At 36.0% G+C, this 20556-nt stretch overlaps 1 protein-coding gene across 1 annotated transcript in view; it reads left to right on the top strand.

Moving 5' to 3' along the window:
- LOC150107255 (heat shock 70 kDa protein 12A-like) overlaps positions 1 to 20556 on the top strand; it is a 147277-nt gene that overhangs the window by 49283 nt on the left and 77438 nt on the right. The window contains exons 3-4 of the mRNA XM_090391760.1: positions 4038 to 4247; positions 5804 to 5979. Coding sequence (XP_090247886.1) covers positions 4038 to 4247; positions 5804 to 5979 — 386 coding nt within the window. The remainder of the gene's footprint in view (positions 1 to 4037; positions 4248 to 5803; positions 5980 to 20556) is intronic.

Genomic DNA, 20556 nt, shown 5'->3' with positions numbered 1-20556 from the left:
AAAATACAACGTTTTTTATGTATCAATTATGTGTGGCAATTTTTACCAATAATTTCCAGTTGTTTTAGATACGTCAATGTTTATTACTATTCTTTTCCTTTATGAATACCTGAGGAAGGCTGTTATAAGCCGAAACTAGTTGTATTATTTCATTAAAATCTTTATAAGTTATCTCGGTTTTTTAAGTCATTAAATCTATGTTTTAAAATATATTTATGTGTATATATATATATATATATATATGTATGTATGTATGTATATGTATATAATGTATATGTATATAAGATTTTTTTTTCCAAGTTGGTACATCTGTCATAAGCATCTGTGTGAAATTGTAAGTCATTCTATTAGTTTGTTTTATACAGCTGATTGAAGCAAAGGTGTTGTCTGTATCCCCCTTTAAATGGATAAAATTGAGGATCGTGCAGTTATAAAATTATCAGAATTTCATCTCTTTCATTCTTGATTGTTCCAGTCCTTAGCATCTTTCTCCTTCCTATCATCATGTTAATGTTTTTATAAACACCTTTTATGTCCTTTCTTTTTGCTTTTGCTGTTGTATCTTTACTGATTTCATCGCATCTCCCTACTCAAGTCTTTATACTGCTTTTTTTTTCTCCTCTGTTTTACTATTAACTAACGTGTTTAACACTTAATAATATTAATTCTTTAATAATATTTTTTAATAATTCTTTAATAATTCTTTAATTCTCGTATTACGACACTACTACTATCAACGCCATCTACCATCAATAGTAATAGTAAATAATAATAATAAAACAATAATAATAGTAAAACAAATGGAATAAGTGTACAAAAGCGAATGTAACTAAGAATATAATTATTGTTATGGAACTATTCGTATGTGATTAGAAATAAGTATGGAATAACCAAAATATGTCGCAAATGTAATAAGAAATGTCTTAAATATAAAATAATTTAAAAAAATTGGTCAAACGAAAGCGAAGTGAATTTACATATGAAGAACAATGGTTTGCAAGACTAGGATTGCGAGAAGCAATTTCACAAAATTAAATAATTATAACAAATAGTAATACCCCTCAGGATAAAAACAACCGCATATATTGTAAATAATATTTACTAGGTTGTATACATATCCTACTGGTTTAAATACAAAGAAGTACAAAGAGCAGACGAGGAACATAACTCTGTAGCAAAAGTGCAGTATGAACAGCAGCAGTTAGCTAATGCGGCCAAAAAAAAAAATAAATAAATAAATCCTAAGTTTTCCGATATATGGCCAGTAGAAGAAAGAATGATTATGATAGGATGGGATTGATTAGTAAAAACAGGAACGGAGGATATAGTTGAGATATTTAACGAGCACTTTATAAAGGTACTTTATTTCATTGTTATGAATGTGACATCATGCAGAACGTGAAAGCAGTGAGAAAGGAGGAACTGTTAGTACAGGGTGTTCGGGATAAATTTGACATATTTATAATTAATTATATTTTTCCGTAAGTTACATGTATTAACACACACTTCTCTTCATTTAAAAGTTTGGGCCCTTCTTCATTCATATACAAGATGTCAGAAAGGATGGATAGCTGGAACCCACCTGAATCATGGAAGAGAATAACTTGTATCATGATGATTCGTGCCCGCCATCAAAATAAGGATATTACGACTGCTGCCCAATGCTCCCTGAATACAGTAAAAACAATCAGGCATGAACTAGAGACTTGCAATGGTGACTACGAGGATGTAGCAAGAAGAAAGATCCCTAGCAGACGATCTGATTGCGTTCGTACAGCAGAATTCCTCGCAAATCTGTAGGAACAGGTGTTGAAGAACCCTGGCATTGGAATTCGGGCTTTGTTCGTGGAGTTGTTAACTGTAGTCAAGCCCTGGATAACAAGGGTAGCCAATGGTAGGCCGTATGTATGGCAGCAGGATTCGGCCCCTTGCCACACCTCTGGGAAAAGTCAAAAATGGTTGTCTGAAAATTTCTACGACTTCACCAGTCCAAATGTTTGGCCTCCAAACTCCCCAGACCTTAACCCCATGGATTATTTTGTATGGGGCGCAGTTGAAAAAAGACACCAATCGCACTTCCAGTAATACAAAAGCCCAGTTAATGGATAAAATTAAAACAGTTTTTGCGGCCCTTCCCAGGGAGACTGTAGCATCAGCTTGTTCGAGGTTCCGAAGCAGAATTGAAGCTGTGATCGATGCTAATGGTGGTTATTTTGAGTAAATCTTGTTGATAGTATTGTAATTAACTCTGCCTGTAATGTTTTTTTGTCAATTCATTAAATTTAATAGATACAAAGAAGATTTTCTTTTTCCTTACGAAACTGTCAAATTTATCCCGAACACCCTGTATTTAAGGCATAGTATGATGAACTGTGTATAACAGTGGACCTCCCACAATGAGTCTTTGACCGCATGGAGGTTTTTTATCATAATAATAAATAATAATAAAATAGTCTTAATAGAAGTGGCATTTGTTTCTTCAGTGGTAGACTATTTGAAAGACCCAAGTTCAATTCTAATCACCGACTATAAATGAACTTTTTCTAAGCCTTTCTCTCCTGCGTTAGTTGAACTCTGGCACAGGCAAGTGGTTTTTTTTTCTACTGGACCCAAGTTTTTTGTTACATAAGCTCAAGAAAATTGATTGAACAACCCATGCTATTTCAGACAGTACCATATCGTGTTAGGGACCACAAGATGGCAATATTGTTTTCTAGTCTCTTCACTGGATGTCATTTAAAATTAGTAATAGTCCTTGGCCAGCTATTGTTAATTGGCTTTTGGAGGTTAAAATGCCCACTCAGACTCTGAAAGTTAGACAGGGCTAACTCCCTATAAGAGAATAAATGGCATTAGCAGATTTTTTTATTTATTTTTTAGAACTTTGCATCATCAGCAAACATTTCAAGATTCTCAGTCAGTCTGCATGAAATATCATTAACAAGTAAGTTAAACAGTAGGGCCCAAAACAGAACCCTGTGGCATACTATTGGTCATCTTTCTTTTCTGAGACACTGCTTATCATACACAACTTGCTAGTATTGTTCAGAAAGCCAATCTTCAATCCATATAATCAATCTGTTATCCAATTCCATCTTCTGCAGCTTATACACTAGTTTGTCATTTGGTAATTTATCAAATGCCTTTGCAAAGTCCAAGAATATTTCTGTATATCAAATGAGGAAAACTCATATAGAGTTTTCCTCATCCAGCATGGTACTCACCTTATCATAAAATATAAACAGATTGTAAACAAAGATCTGCCTATTCTAAACCCATGTTGGCCATCATAGAATATCCTACATCCATCAACCAAATCCTGTATTCTATTTCTAACCAGTTTCTTCAGTATGGAAGTGATGTATAGAGGAACAGTGTCTAAAAGAATAAGGATGATGATGAGCAGTGTGCTGCAGGGTATGTGTTTCACCTCCTACTATTTAAATTGCACTTTAATGATAGGAATGATTTAAATTGCACTTTAACGATAGAAATGATTTGAAGGAAGATATTCAGTTACTAATGTCTTGTCTGTGATAAATGATTCCTATATGGAGTTCCTGCTGTAGGATTTGAATATACTGGTGCTATGAGCAAGCAATAATGGATGGCAGTTTAGTGTGTCAAATGAAAAATTATGCATTTTGGATTGACGTTCTGATTGTATATTATGTTATTGAAATTTTGGAAATCCCAATAATATTTCACATTTGATGTCTGTATATGCCATATGGTCACTCCTGTACCTCACAGGAATTTAGGAGTGATGCCTTCTGGAAAGAGTGGTAGGGTTGCAGATGCCCTTTCCACACAGAGTAAGTAAGACAATCACAAACATTCATGCCCATGGCAGGATTCGAACATTTGCAGCCTCTTGGCTGGAGAGTGGATATGTTAACCACTTGGCCAACCAGACCAGCCATGGAAATAATTTATTGTATATAAAAAAAAATGTAATTAATCTAAGCATGTGTCCTTGCTTACTATGATGACATACTTTTTCATTTATTAATATTTTAAATCTCATTTCTGTGCAGATGTGGTTTCTTCAGGTGTACATCCATTTTCTAGTGACCCAGTGGAGAGTGCTGTTATTGTTCATCCTGCTAGTTCTGCTCCAACCACAATCACTTCTCAGCGAGAATACTTTGTTATCATTGCAGTAGATTTTGGTACTACTTACAGTGGCTATGCCTTTAGTTTTACACAAGACCCAGACAATATACACGTAATGAGGAAATGGGAAGGTATGTATTGTGACTCGGTTTCATTCGTATATATTTATTATGCATAACTGGTAATATTTAAGTTCTGCATACTAGGATGAGAATACTTGAAATTTATAAACATACTTATCTCATAGTGTTAATTATTTGGACATTTAATTCTGAGTGATCATTTTGCAAAAATGTATCTCCAGATGGAGATTTTACAGTTGCTGATGTGACAGAGATGCATGTCAAAACTGAGGTATATTAACAGGTGTTCAGCATATTGAAATATGCCAATGTGAACACAGTAGTGGGACGGATGGCATGTCAGCTTCTGTACTACATGAATGTGCAAGAGAATTGGCATTGCCTCTGATGAAGTTGTTCAGTCTAAGTCTTAGCTCTACAAGGTTCCAAGGGAGTGGAAAGAGGATAAGATAGTTCCATTACATAAGGGTTGCTCCAAGACAGAAGTAGCAGTGGTTGTTAAAGTATTGGAACTTTTCTAACATTTTAACTTTATCCAACTTTTGGTTCAAGTTAAAATTCAACAGTGGATGAATAGAGATACGACGCTCTATAGTGAGCAGCATGGCTTCGTAAACAGTAGGCCTGTCTTAGTGATTTATTCACATTTTATAATAAAGCGACAGTGGAATTGGATAAAGGAAATGACTCCACCATGATACTGCTGGACTTTGCAAAGGCATTTAACAGAATACCAAATGGAAAACAATTACAAAACTTGTGGCATTGATTCAGTCAGTATGCCCACAGATAATTGATAGGAGTGAAATTTGGTTGGCTGAGAAATGTTATACTGTCAGGAATAGAAATGGATGGTTATATCATTTTCTGGAGGATAGGAAGGTGAAAAGAAGAGGTGGGGGTTCTCTTGGTGATACATTATTTCCACTCTTATTCATCATCCATTTAGATCATATTATGAAGAAAAGTGGCATACTTTATCGAGATTGGAGATGTTGGTCTCAGCTCTTTACTTTATGCAGAACTTGTATAGGTAAATATGACTTCTCCATTGCTTCCACCTTGGTATCTCATACCCGTGGGTCTTGTCCCACTGACGAGAACTCAATAAAGGTTGAAACTGGTCTGGGTAGTGGCTCTTCCCGTAATGCATAGCATTATACATGTCCGCAAGGAGATGTGCTTTGCATTATGGGAGATACTAAGACAAGGGGTGATGAGAGCTTGGTCCACCTTTACCATGAGTTGCCTCAGGCCTGAAGATACTTCAGGCATAAATTTTGTTTGCTTACACTTGGATAAAGGATTAAACTAAATTTATAATAGGCTACAAGCATGCACATGCACACCACTTTGCACACTTACATGACTTTGACATGCACCTTAATATAATTATACAGTATAATATAATATATAATTATAGCATAGTATATGTAGTAGATCACTCTCTCTCTCTTTTTAATAATCAGTCATCACTAAATCTTATCTATAACTAGTAGCAATAATTCCCAATTGTGATTTGTTATTTATTATATCTTTATAGTAGTTTTAAATTATTTTTTCTCTCTCTATATATATACATTTACACACGCACATATATATAGGTGGTGATCCAGGTGTAATTAATCAAAAGACCCCTACTACATTATTGCTAATGCCTGATGGAGAATTTCACTCATTTGGATATGCTGCAAGAGACAACTATCATGACTTAGATCAGGAGGAGGCCAAGAATTGGATGTTTTTTGAAAAGTTCAAAATGACACTACATTGTGTAGAGGTTAGAGAAAAAAGCCTAATAACTTTTAAGTAATACATTTATAAATTTTAGTAATATCTTGTTATAAATGAAAGATAATTTAAGATTAAGATTTTTCACCAAATGATCAATCCATATGTGGTAATAATTTCACTTAAAAATGACTTAATGCATTTAATGAGAGTACTTAATGAAAAGTTATTGATTAAATATATATATTTTTTTAGAATAATTTTAAATCGAGAGAGAGAGAGAGAGAGAGAGGGAGGATTTATCAGTGTTACACCAACACTATATGTTATGCTGGTATGAGTTGGAATGTGTGCAAGATGATTTTAAGAAAATAATGGGAAAGATATATGTTAATTGATAATTCATTTCACACTGAAAGAAAACAGTAAAAGTCAAATAAAGCTGTATGATTGCAGAACATATGAAATGCAAAATATAATTTTGAAATGTGAAAGCAAAACAGAATTAATAAGTGCACTATAGTAGAGTACCATACACAGTGGCGTAGCTAGGGGGGAGTGCAGAGGGGGCGGTCTGCCTCAGGCGGCACTTTGAACCTTTTTGAACTTTTGCAGTTAATTCTAAAATACATTCTCGAGAACTCAGTTCCAAACATCGTAATACCACTGCAAATTTTCCTCACAATTGCTGTAAGTGTTGCTAGTTGTGAGAGGAGGTTTTCTAAATAAAATTGATTAAGAATTACCTACATTACTATGAAATAGACTTCTCCAATGTCATCGACAATTTGCTAAGAGAAAAGTAAGAAAAATAACATTTCAGAATATTGAAATTAAAATTTTACTTCAAAAATAAACATAGTGTTTTAATTTATTTCCCTATACGTCGTTTTGAATTTTTGTAGTATTTTTGGTGTGCATTGAGAAGAGCGGCAAAAAGCTGTAGCTATGCCACTGACCATACAGCTCACAGTAATAAGTGTAGTATAAAGTAAATGGAAATACAGTATGTATAGTGCAGAGGGATAAGCTATTTGTACTTTTCAACCCTTTGTAGGTCAAGAAAGTAGTAGTAGTGTAGTAGTGATTTCAGGTTATTTGGTTTGAGGATGAAGCAAACAGGATAAGAAGTAGGGAAATATCAGAGCATGCATTTTCTTCTTGTAGCTAGAGAGCTACTTCTTTTATAGTACTACTACCTTATATCCAAGTAGAAAAAAAATTGCATTTTATCCAGATGCATTAAAATAACTGATTCCAAACTCTGCAAGTAGTTGTTGTGAAGATTGCTAAGAATCAGAGATGATTTTTTTTGATAAATGGGATTAAACAATGTTCAGCTATATTACTAGGCTTCAGCTATCTAAGTATAATAATTTTATTTTTCATAATTTATGCTAAGCTTTTAGTAGCTGAAATGTGTAAAGAACGGATATAGAAGTATTCAAGTGACTTGTAACACTTGGATCTTAGATGAGTTAGAAATACGACATTTGAAACAATCACATAGATTTTGTGAGGAGATGAGGTTCACTTTCACCTGAACAGAGCTGTAAATATCCATAATTTCTGGGAATGGGCTATGCAAAATCTGCATGTGAACCAACAAATTATTTTGCATTCACCCAAAGTTACAGTCTGATGCTGGTTTACAGCTTCATTTATCATTGTAGCATTCTTCTTTGAGGATATTTGGCAGTTGGGTCCTGTGACCTGCATTTTTGCTGCCGAGAGGTATCACGATATGATAATCACTTTTGTTATACCACAGCTACAGCAGTGCCTGTGCATGGATTCAGTGATTTTCATGCAGGATGGGACCCCTCCATGTATCAGTCGATCTGTACAGGAGGTTCTTCAGGAACATTTCATGGAAGCGAAAGTGATCAGCCATGCATTTCCCACTACATGGCTGCCTCATTTACCTGATCTAATACCCTGTGACTTCTGGCTTTAGAGATTTCTCAAAGATAGGGTTTATCAGGATCATCCTGATAACTTGCCAGTGCTGAAAGATGTGCACAACATCAGTCACAACCAGTTGCGTTCTGCCATTGAACACACCATGCAAAGGATGCAGTTTGTAGCATACTGGGAAGGGCAGCACATTAAACAGTACAGTCCATGAATGCATAATGGAAGTGAATAAAAAATGTGTTGTGTTGCTTTTCTCCTTCTTACACACACACATAGAAATATTGCATCTACATTCCGTATGGCATACAGTGTCCATGGTGGTGAATTTTGGAACTTTTTTTTTTCTGAGATATTGCTTCCACAGGAAAACACACAATGTATTCCTGAAAAGATTTGCAGCATTTGGATCGCTGGACGGTGCTCACAAGACCTTAAACAGGGATACTTTACTTTTGATCACCCTGCATATATATAAAATACATTTTCAAACGCATTTCTGCTATTTCCATCCTGGTTCTTTATTCTGATCAGCAGACATAATTCCTCTAATGTTAAAGATACCAAGCTATTTTAAACCTGGTTTTTTACTCCATTTCCCAAGTAAGCAAACAGACAAATAAGTCTGTTTGCTTACTTGGGAAATGGAGTAAAACCAGGTTTAAAATAGCTTGGTATCTTTAACATTTATTATACCCAACGTAAAATACTTTCTACATATAATTCCTCTGATCTCATAATATCCATTTCCCATTTTCCTTGATTTCTGTTTTCCATTTACAGTGTTTTATTCAGCAACCATGTTTCACTGACACTGCTGTCTTTGAAAAATTATTTATTTATTATTATTATTATTATTATTATTATTATTATTATTACCCCAAGATCTCATGGAGTCAAAGACTCATCTGGGAGGTCCTTTTATCGCACACACAGCTCATCATACTGTGTCTTAAACACACTCAAACTCCTTGCAGACACCACACTCTCAGGCAAGACATTCCAATCATTTACAACTCTACACAAAAAAATCCTGCCTCTTGCACCCTCTTTATACAGTTTAGTGCTAGTAAAATCTGTTATCTGAATTTATCAAGCACAAACTTATTTCCCCCCTGTTTTGGGTACTTCTGGCATTATTATAGCAACAATGGGTTTATGACTAATATGAACGTGGATGCCATTACTTTGTTTATCGCAAAATGCGATAAACTGCAATATGCCAGTAAATATTCCTCCCTGCAATTGTCATCATCTGAGACCATCCCTGTTATCTCCTTCCATCAATTTTAGTTTTCCTGAATCACATTCATAAATGTTTTCCTGGTTGTTCACATTCACTCTATTGCCAAATATTAGCCTCCCTAAATGCATGCCATACTTATTACAGTGTAACTCATCCTCTGATATAGATCCCTTCTTCTTTCATGCATATAATATTCATATTTTTGGCTGTCATTTCACTTATCAGTTGAAAAGAAGCATATCCATGCTTCTTTTCAACTCATGACTATTAAATCTTAACAACACACTAAAACTTCTACTTCTTTTGATCTTCTGTTACATCATTCATAACATTTCTTTCATATTTTCTGTCACATGATTTATGTTGCCTTTCAGGTCATTTGTACCGCCCACTATTGTCATGTCATCCAACCTGTACTTCTATTCCACTTCATAGCAATAGTAACAATCCCAGTTATATCTCCAGACCCACTCCTTATATAGTTAGACATTTTAGATTACTGAATCACTATCCAAAATTTTCTTTACTGCTGTACAGTGCTCACTATTACAATACTCATGATTAATGAAACATGAGCAGTAGGCTACTTCTCCTATCTCCATATTTGCCTGCCTATCACTCATTCTTACCCGTATGTTACCCACTGCTATTCCTTCCTTCCACATTTTTACAATTCTGTTTTCCACCTCCTTTTGCAAGTGTTCATTTCATACTTCAACCTAATTCCTAATCCTTGTGTTAGGTGGTTTTTCTGGAACATCTAAGAATGATAGTTTATTGCTGCTTTTAAATTCAGTAATAAAATTTATTTTTCGATGGTATCTCTTGAGGAAATCTAGGAAATTATGTAGATCTGGTTAATTATGTTTCCAGATTATTCATATGTTGTCAGTGTATTGTCCCAGTGTGGGGTATTTAAAGTTGCCATATGGAGCTGCTTCCTTGAACTTTTGAATATGTAAATTGGCAACTAATGGTTATAACAGCAAGATCATTGTCAAGCTATAATGCTTGCTTGTTATGTTATACCAAAACCCTCCATAAGGGAAGAAGTAACCATAAAAGTCAGAAGAACAAAATATATAGTCAAAATATATAGGTTTGTGAAGGGTGCAAAACAAGATGCAGATGATATCTATATATTGTTTTGCATCTTGCCATACCAAGAGGTATGCCATTACATACATGAAATGCACCAGCAAATCAGCTCAGTGACCAGAGTGATTAATTATTAGGAATTTTTATTTATGGAGACATAGGAAAGGCCACATGGGAGTTAGGAAATGGAATTTATGCAGCTGTTCAGAGAAATTTATCTAAAACAGCAGTGTCATTAGATGATTTGTCCATGACCACTTTTTTCTGAATGGGAAGAGTAATCATGTGGTCTTGACCTGGAAGATGGCAAAGCATGTCAGTTAAGAGGGAGTATATGCTGGAACTACAGACCAGGCAATTATGAAAAATTCAGGAGGCATCTTGGAGTAGTACCATATAAACAGTAAGGAAAGGATGTTAGCAGGGCACAGGAAATTATAAAGAAATGTTAGAGGGAGTATTATCAGACAGTACACCCAGAGTCAGGAGGATAAATCAGGTGGAAATGAAATAGATAAGTAGCATCATTAATCAGAATTGGAAGAGAGAGAGAGAGAGAGAGAGGTGTTTTGGAGAGATAAAGAAAAATGTGATCAACAGGCTCATAAGCAGTACAAAGTATAAGTAAGAAGGATCCCAGCATGGTAAGGAAAGGTAATCTCTCATAATCTAATTTTAGCAAAATTAGATTATGAGAGGGCTGAGCAGGCTAAAGGAAATCCAAAAAGTTCTTTTGCTATATAGCAAGCAAAAATAAGAATAATGAATGCAGATGGCAGAGAGGTGACCTGAACAAAAGAAGTTGAATTACTGAGTGATCATGTGAGAGTTATTTTCTTGGTGAAGATAATGCAGTGATATACGTAGAACAAGAAGTGTGGACAAAGAAAAATGAACTGGAGGTGGTTAGGATATTAAGAAATTAATATCCTAAAATTATAGACTGATTAAGATTATCTCAGAAATTGCGGTTAAGGTTTTGAAAAAGTTGGTTAAGGGCAGAATGCCAGAATAGGTGGATAAGCTAATCAGGAACAGCTCCTCTCTGGGAAGGAAAATCTGCCACAATAATTTATTACCTTTCTACAATAAAGTGATATGATATTGCTAGACTTTGTTAATGCATTGACAGGATATCACATGGAACCCTATTATATAAACTACAGCAAATGGGGACAAATATGAAGTTGATGATATGGGTAAGAGGGTAGCTGCTGGAGAGGGCAGTATATTGTGGAGTCACATCAAGGAGACAGCAGGTAGCCACAGGGTTCTATATTTGGACTACTATTAATTTGTACATCAGTGATATTGAGAATGATTTGATGGAAGAATATCCAGTTTTAATAATGCTGCTAAATTGAGGAATATAATAGTTAAAGGTGATGTAAAGAGGATGATTTAAATCAATCAATTTTAATTCCTCATCAATTTCTTGCATTCCAGTCTGTGAACTGGAATGCAAGAAATTTATGAGGATAGGAATTTGAGGTGAAGGTGAACAGAGAGTTGAAGTTTAGACATATTGAGCAAAATAACTGAATGGATTTCAAAGGAGCATTTGATTTATATGTGGAATTGACCCCTCTATAAGGACAGATAAACAAGAGGGGATAGGATAGAAACCTATAAGTTACTAAAAAGTTTTATAGGATAGATGTAGAAGGAATTTTTCATACATGATAGGAGAGCAGAAGAGAAAACAGGGCTCACTCATGGAATTTTAAGAGTGTGGTTAGCAAGGGCATGAGAAGCATATTTTTTGTTTGGTGTGTGGTGAATGAATGGAATCTGGAAGTTTCCAGAGGCATTTGTGGGTACTTTTTTGGTGAAAGAATTTAAGGAGAGGATAGGTAGTATGTGAATAATGGTTAATAACACTCCTGCAATGAATCTTTGAATTTCATGGAGATATGTGTAATAACAATAAAATCATGTTTGCATTCTATGGAGACTAGTAACACAGGCACAGCAATTCACAGTGTCATTGAACTTAGAGGTTGCATCCAACCTGTACATTACTGTGTTTCTCATTCATCTTCTCATTTATCTTTTTAAACCTTCATTAAAGATGATCAAGATTATTTTTAGACATAATTTACAATTCCTTTATACTGTTGCTCTGGTACTTCCAGTGTCATGAGTACATCCATTACGATGTTTTTGGTAATTATGTAAATGCTTGTAATAGCAGAGAGACAATGTCTATATTGTTCATTGAACTTCTGATAAGATATCACATATTTCTTAACAAGAATTAGATTTTTTAAGCTAAACAATACAACTAACAAGTTTCATAAATCATTCCATTACATTGTCAGGGATACAAGACTTGTATATAAAAAAAATAATAATAATAATTACATATAACAAATTTTCACAAACTTCAACAATCTACTACATATAAACAGAGTGACAAAACTATTGTTATTAATATTATTACTCTAAGACCCCATGGAGTTAAAGACTCATCTAAGAGGTCCCTTTGTCATACACACAGCTCATCATACTGTGCCTTAAACACATTCAAATTCTCTGCAGACACCACACTCTTAGGCAAGGCATTCTAATCATTGACAACTCTACATGCAAAAAACCTGCCTCTTATTCCCTTGTTTACACACTCCTTATACAGCTTCCAGGGATGACTTCTTGTTCTCCCCTGATCTCACACCATTTTATGAAAAATCTCCTCAACATTGATCCTATAACAACCCCTCACCAACTTGTACATCTCTGTCATATTACCCCCTCTTCCAGCTATCCACTAGACTCTGTAAATTGCATCTTCTCAACCTTTCTTCATATTCAATATTCCAGAGATCAGAAACCATCTTAGTCAGTTACCTGTGAACTTTTTCCAACATCTCTTTGTCCTTTTGAAAACTAGATGACCAAATCTGTGCACAGTAGCCCATGTGGCCTGATCATGGCCTTATACAGTGGAATCAAAATCTCCTTACTTCTACAAGTCAGTGTCCTCTGCATCATTCCCAGAATTTGTTGTGTTGTCCTCATAAGTTTGGTAATATGTCCTCTAAATTTCAGATCCTTTTCCACCACCACCACCACCCAAGATCTCTTATTTCCTCCACCTGCAAATATATATCCCAAAAAGCATAAATTCTATATCCTATCTTTGTTTCCCAAATTTTAAAACCTTACATTTTGCAACATTTAACTGGCATCCCTACTCCTGTGCCTATTCGCTTAATCTATTCAAGTCTTCTTGTAAGGCACACATCTGCTCTACTCCTCATAGTTCATTCCAACTTTGCATCATCTGAAAACAACTGAATATCCCTGTCCAAATTTTTCTCCAATATGATTAACATACAGGTTAAACAGCAATGGCCATAAAACATACCTCTGAGGTGCACCACTAAAGACTTTCCTTTTCTGGAATATTGCTCCCTATGCACAACTTGCTGACACCTATCAGATAGCCAATCTCCAATACAATGCACTAGTCTAATATCCAAACCCATCCACTCTAGTTTCACTATCAACTTATCATGTGGCAATCTATCAAAAGCCATTGCAAAATCTAAGTATACTACTGTGTATACTTAGCATTCATCTCCTTTGTCCATTGAAGTCATCACCTTATTGTATTATGTAAGTAGCTCACTAAAACATGACACTCCCTTTAGCAAATCCATGCTGTCCATCAAAGATTATACCATATTTGTCAACACAATTCTGGATCCTGGTTCTCACTTGCCTCTCCAACACTTTAACCAACAACTGACATACAGATAGGCCTATAATTCGATTCTTGAGTTTTGTCACCTCTCTTATGAAGCAGCACAGTCTTGCCTTCCTTCCAATCCTTTGGAACTTGACCCTGTGCAAGACTGATATTAAACTCATAGACTCAAGACTCATAAATATGTTGGCCTACTTCATTATATTATTATTATAATTATATGGTAACTTCATGGAGTCTGGAGACTCATTATGGGAGAACCAAACTAACTAATATACACACAAAACCCATCATATCTCTCCTTAAACTTGTTCACTGTGAGGGAACTCACAACTAATTCTGGTAATCCATTCCACTCATTCACCACCCTCCGAGCTAAATATCTAGTCAACATGCCCCACCTACTAACCACCATACTCTTACACAAACTTCCATGGATCCCCCTTAGTTCAGTATAGAACTATTTGTCATGTAGTGAAATTTTTCCTTGATTATATAATAATACAGGGTTTCCACACTGGACCTCCCTATTTTCAAAGAACAGTAAAAAATCAAAATGCAGAAATATGTAAGGTTTGGGTTGTTCAAATGTTCCAGAGACTCTACAAGTTTCATCCAGAATTTTATCCTGCATCGCAATGCAGTGGTGCTGCTGGACAGGGCTGTCGTATTTACTTATAAAACAGAGTTTCCTTTCCTTTTTTTCTCATCTTTTAAAACATATTGAGACTATTGGATTAAATAATGTGGAAACATTTGAACAACGCTAGCTATTGCTGTCATGTTCTGTGTCATAAAGTATATCATATCCCAGCTTTGTAGTTATTAGATTTGTGAGAAATGAGGACCAAACTTGGTCCTCATTTCTAAAAACTAGGATTAAACTTTGCTTTTTTTTTGTTGCAATGCTTATATGTGTGTTTGGGGTGTGTGTGGGGGGTGAGAGGAAGCATTTCTGAGGCGTCTTTAAATTTACTTATAAAACAGTTTCCTTTCCTTTTTTTCACATCTTTTAAAACGAATTGAGGCCTGTGGATCTCTCCAGACCATCCTCTCTGTTCTACCTGGCCAATGCCACATGAGCAATGAATTTTATATACTCCCTCTAGTTTCTTTATGGGAGGATGTAGAAGTTTGGGTGGATGTTGTAAGAACCTATAAATATTATACATTAGGAAAGAAGCCACTTTAGCATTATAATTATGAAGTAACTCTGCAACTTTGTCCATAACATTCTTGATGTAAGGTAACGGGATTGCATTTTGGAAATACTTTTTTTGATATAAATTAAAGATGCCAAGAAATTATCATCATCATCATCATCATACATATCAAGGATTTAGGCCTAGCGTGGCCTGTTCCAGCCTTAGAAGTCATCGTCGAATCTTTTAAAAGGACGTCCTGTTTTTCTTTTTCCTAATGGCTTGTACTCTTTAAGGCTTGTTTTAGTAATCTTTCTATTTTCATTCTTTGAACGTGCTCCATCCATTTATGTTTATATATTTTAATTTTTTCTATTACCGATTCTTGGTTTAATTCTTTCATAATTTATTCATTTCTTTTGTGATCAAATAGAGTATATACTTTGCAGTTTTTCTCATAACTTCATTTCTACTATTATTATTAATCTTCATTTGTCTTTTTGTTTTATTGTCCAGATTTCACTTCCATACAATAAGATTGGTAGGGCTAATGTATTGTATACTTTTAGTCTGGTTTGTTTTTGAACTAAGTTTGGTTTAAATATAGAGTTAATTACACCTGTTATTTTTAAATCTTTTGCAATTTTTAGGTTTATATCTTTTTCTTTTTCATATGTGATCATACATCCTAGGTAGGATTTACCAAGAAATTATATTCTTGGTTTAATCCTTTATCCAAGTGTAAGAAAACAAAGTTTGCATCTGAAGTAATTTCAGGACTGGGAAGTCATTAGCCTCAGTCATTAGAAGTCATCATTAGCCTCTCTATACAAGTTGTCCAGTCCTGAAATTATTTCAGGCACAAACTTTGTTTGCCTACACTTGGATAAACAATTAAACCAAGTATATAATTTCTTGACATCTTTAATATAAAGTATAACCTAGTGGAAAAACTTCCAACATCTATCTCTAATCCAGAGTATTTTAGTAATAAGGTGTGACACCTTTGGGCTACTTGTATATGGAAATATGACTTCTGCACTACCACTACCGATAGATAATAGATGAATAAAGTGTGACACCTTTTGGCTGCTCTTTTATGGAAATATGACTGAAAGCCATCAAAATGGCCATTGGTTATCTCCTTTATTTCAGTCTTATGTAAATTCCTCATTATTATCTTATTATAATAATTTTTTTTTAAATTGGGAATTTATTGACCATCTGTTGTCTTATGCCTTAGCACAGCTTTTAATGATTCTTTTATTGTTATAATTGTACTGAAGATGCCTATGGTGAAAATTTTAGACAATATTTTATAACTAATAAATTTATTTCATGTAAGTTTAGTTTCCATTTTTAATTTTTTACAAACATGATAGCTAATGTATCAATACCTATATGCTTTGAGAAGGATGTAAAGGAATGGTAATTTTCCATGATCCTCCAGTTCTAGAGGATCCTTGATAATGAAAACATTGTCACAGTAACATAATTAAGTTTTTGGTTTTTTGTGATGTTTTTCGATAGCATTCTTTTCAAAGTTTTTCATAAAGAGATTTGCTACAACTGATGACAGTGGGGAATCCATGACAAGACCTTCTGTTTGTTTCCCATATTTATCCTGAAATGTAAAGAATGTAATGCTAAGCGTTTTCTGGAATACGAACGTCCTTCAGTAGTTGTTTTTTTGAAGTTAGTTGTTGTCGCAATATTGTGTATTTTGGTTTCCGAGAAGATGGGGTCGGAATCGAATGCATAGCAGTGGAAGACAAGAGAAGGATAAGTTTTCATTATTTAGTTATTTCATTTTATTTATTTATATCTAGTGTACTTAAATGTTCTATTTGTAATTGTTTGTACTTTTTCTTATAGTTATACTCCCTAATACTTATTTAGCATTTATTTTTTCGACACTAATTAGCGACACTTTTGAATAATGGCGGCAGTTAAAATTGCAAATGGCATATTGCCAAGTCTCCCCCCCTCTCACAATTTAAAGAAATTACCATAACTGACTTTGTTGAGACTATAACTGACCTCGTTGAGTCAGAGACGGGAGATTCTCCACGTAGAGAGATGACTGAAATGACAGAGGGCGAGAGAAGTATGAATAAAATGATGAGCGGGGAGTATGGAAAGGTTGAATTATTCCGAAGTTTTTGGAGATGGTCTCAATTGGGAGGATGAATGGCAAACAAGAGTGGCTGACCTACAGAGAGAGATAGACGAGCTGAAAGAGCAAGTGGTCTGGGGAATGAAATGAGAAGTGTGAAAGATGAGATTAGGTGGTTGGAAGAGACGAATGCAAGGCAAATCAGAGGAGGAGTGAGAGAGTTATAGGAATGAGAAGAGGAGAGAATAGTAACAATAGTAGAGGAGAGGGAATGAGAGAGAGTTATGGGAATGGTAGAAGAAGAGAGAATAGGAACAGTATAAGAGAGGGTTATGGGAGTGATAGAAGAGGAGAGAGAATGGGAACAGTAGAAGAGAGGGAATGAGAAAGAGTTGTACGAATGATAGAAGAGGTGAGAATAGGATAAGTGGAAGAGAGGGAATGAGTGTCAGATATAGGAATGATAGAAGAGGAAAGAATGGAAACAGCAGGAGAGAGAGGGAATGAGAGGAATGCAAGGGAGAACAGGTACTAGGGATAGTGATGTCAGGAAGACAGGTAAGTAGGGGAGCACAGAGAGAGTGTTACAGGAGACAGTGAGGGATGCATGTGAGGAATAGGGTGGTAAGAGGTGTAATGTATGGGGACTCAATGATCCGTGGTGTTCAAGATAGGATGCGTGAGGAGTGTTTGCTAGGAGGAATGATAGAAAGTGTGGCTATGGCAGTTAAGAGAGGTGAAAGGGTGGATGAGATGATTGTGATGGTAGGAACAAATGACTTGAGTGGTAATGTAAGTAGGGTAGCGAGAAATATGAGATTCTTGCTTGAGGGTATATGAAAGAATACATAGAGAGGAAAGATAGTGTGTGTGTGTTGCCTAGGTATGATAGTGACGAGCTAAGCAGAAGAGCGGTGATATTGAATGGCATAATAGCGAGAATGTGTCAGAAGAGAGGATTGGAATATGTGGATGCTTGGAGTGCGTTTGAGAACAGAGAGGAATTGTATGCGAGAGACCGCTTGCATTTGAATGAGCAAGGATGTAGGCATCTGGAGAGATTCTTGTTCTGAACGAGTCAGTGAGTCCCAGCGTGGATGGTAGCAGGGGTAGGCTCTTGTGGGAATGGATACTTGGGAGAAGGGGGACGACATCAGGTAACGCTGAGCCCAGTGGAGTCCCTTGAGGGGGATAATGCTGGGTATAGAAACAATGGCATTTTTATGCTTTATACTAATGCCAGGAGTATTCGGAATAAGGGAGAGGAATTGGTGTCACTGATAGCATCGGCCTGGCCAAAGATTATTGGGATCACCGAGATGTGGTTGACAAAAGAGAATACAATAACAGGAATAGAAGTTGCTGGGTACAGCATTTTTCGGCAGGATAAGAAGGGGAAAGCGTGGTGGTGGTGGAGTACTGCTTATGATAAGTGATGACCTATGTCCTCTAAGAGTGGAGGCTTTGGAAGGCTGTGACACTAATGATTTTGAAAGCATATGGTGTGAGGTGGAGGTGGCCAAGACAAGATATTTAGTGGGGTGTTGCTACAGACCAAGGAACACAGAGGGTGGGGACCAGGAGATGTTGAGACATTTGAGCATGGCAAGTGCAAGAAGATTGTTATGGGAGATGTTAACTATAGCAGTATAAATTGGGGAGAGGAAGATGCATGTAGCAATAAGGGAATGGAATTTCTAGAGTTCTTGAGGGACAAATGTCTTAGGCAACATGTAACAGAGGGAACAAGAGGTTCAAGAGTTTTGGATTTGGTTATAGCATCAGAAGAGTTAATAATAACTGAAATGACATCTCTCCCACCAGTTGGAGAGAGTGACCATGTGGTTTTGATTTGGAAAATGAATAGACATGCAGGAGTATCAAAGAGACGGGAACGTATGTGGAATAATAAGGCAGATGATTATAATAGTCTTAGACATCAACTTGGGGGAGTTTCATGGAGGGAGGAATTGGAAGGCCAGGATATCATTAGTGCTTGGGAAATTGTGAAGGAATATTTGTTAGCAGCAATAGTAAACTGTTTTCCACGAGTGAAGAAGAAGACACAATTTGGAGTAAAGTGAATGACAAACAATATTAAACATGAACTGCATGTGAAAAAGAGGCTATGGAAGAGATATAAGGAGACAGGTGAAGAGAAGATGCATGAAGAATATACGACACAGGCCAGGAGAGTGACTAGTATGGTAAGGAAGGCAAAACTGGAATATGAGAAAACATTGGCCTTTAGATCCAAGGAAATCCTGGGGAATTTTTTTGGCTATGTGGCCAGTAGGAAGTGAAAGGACTGTGTAAGAATGACATTGTGGGATTAAAATGGGAATAGAGTGACTGATGCAGAGGACATAGTGGAATTGTTCAATGAACACTTTATTGGAGTATTTCATCTTAGAGGAGTCAATTTGAATACTAGAGGGATAGGGCAGATTCGAGGTTTAGAGGTGCAGGAGGAGAGAGTGTGTTCTAGATATCGAGTACTCTGATGTCAATAAAGTTGTGGGACTGGATGGTATTTCACCACAGGTTTTGAGAGAATGTGCTAGGGAACTGACAGTGCCTTTGACCTGGCTTTTCAGTGAAAGTCTGGCTGCAGGAAAGGTGCCCATGGAATGGAAGGAAGGTAAGATAGTGCATTGCATAAGTGCGGTAGCAGACTGAAGTGTCTAATTATAGGCCAGTTCGTGTGTCATTAGCAGTTAGTAAGATCTTGGAGAAAGTAGTGAGAGACCATATACAGCATTGGCCAGATGAGGGTAATGTTATCTGTGAGAGTCGACATGGGGCGCTCTTGTTTTAGCAATATGGTAGCCTTTTATGATAAAGTTACAAGAGCATTAGATGAGGGATAGGTATATACTGCCATTTTCCTAGACTTAGCAAAGGCATTTGACAGGGTGCCACATGATAAGCTGATATTCAAGTTGCAGCGCATGGGTCTGGATGTCAGATTGGTCAACTGGATTCAGCATTGACTGTCCGATAGGTATCAGAGAGTTGTATATGGTGGAGCAGTATCAAAGAGGCATAAGTTTACAAGTGGGGTTCCACAGGGCTCAGTACTGGGACCTATATGGTTATTGTTTAACCTTTATATCAATGACATTGTCCGTGGATTGCAAGGGGATATTCAGTTGTTTGCAGATGATGCGAAGCTGAGAAGGGTTATTAGTAATAGTGCAGATGTGGTAACCCTGCAAGAGGATTTGAATAAGCTAGATAGATGGGCAAATGAATGGGGGGAGGTCAGTTTAATGCAGCAAAATGTAAGGTCTTGAGGTTTGGGACACATCGATGGGACGCTGCATACTCTATGGGAGGAGTTAAATTGGAGGAAGCAGGGGAGACAATTGATCTGGGGTTGATGATTGATAGAAACCTGA

The sequence above is a fragment of the Typopeltis vanoorti genome, chromosome 4 (genome assembly GCF_054136105.1).
Source record: "Typopeltis vanoorti isolate ZY-2024b chromosome 4, IOZ_Tvanoo_1.0, whole genome shotgun sequence".
Taxonomy (NCBI): domain Eukaryota; kingdom Metazoa; phylum Arthropoda; class Arachnida; order Uropygi; family Thelyphonidae; genus Typopeltis; species Typopeltis vanoorti.
This window is presented reverse-complemented; position numbering and strand designations above follow the sequence as displayed.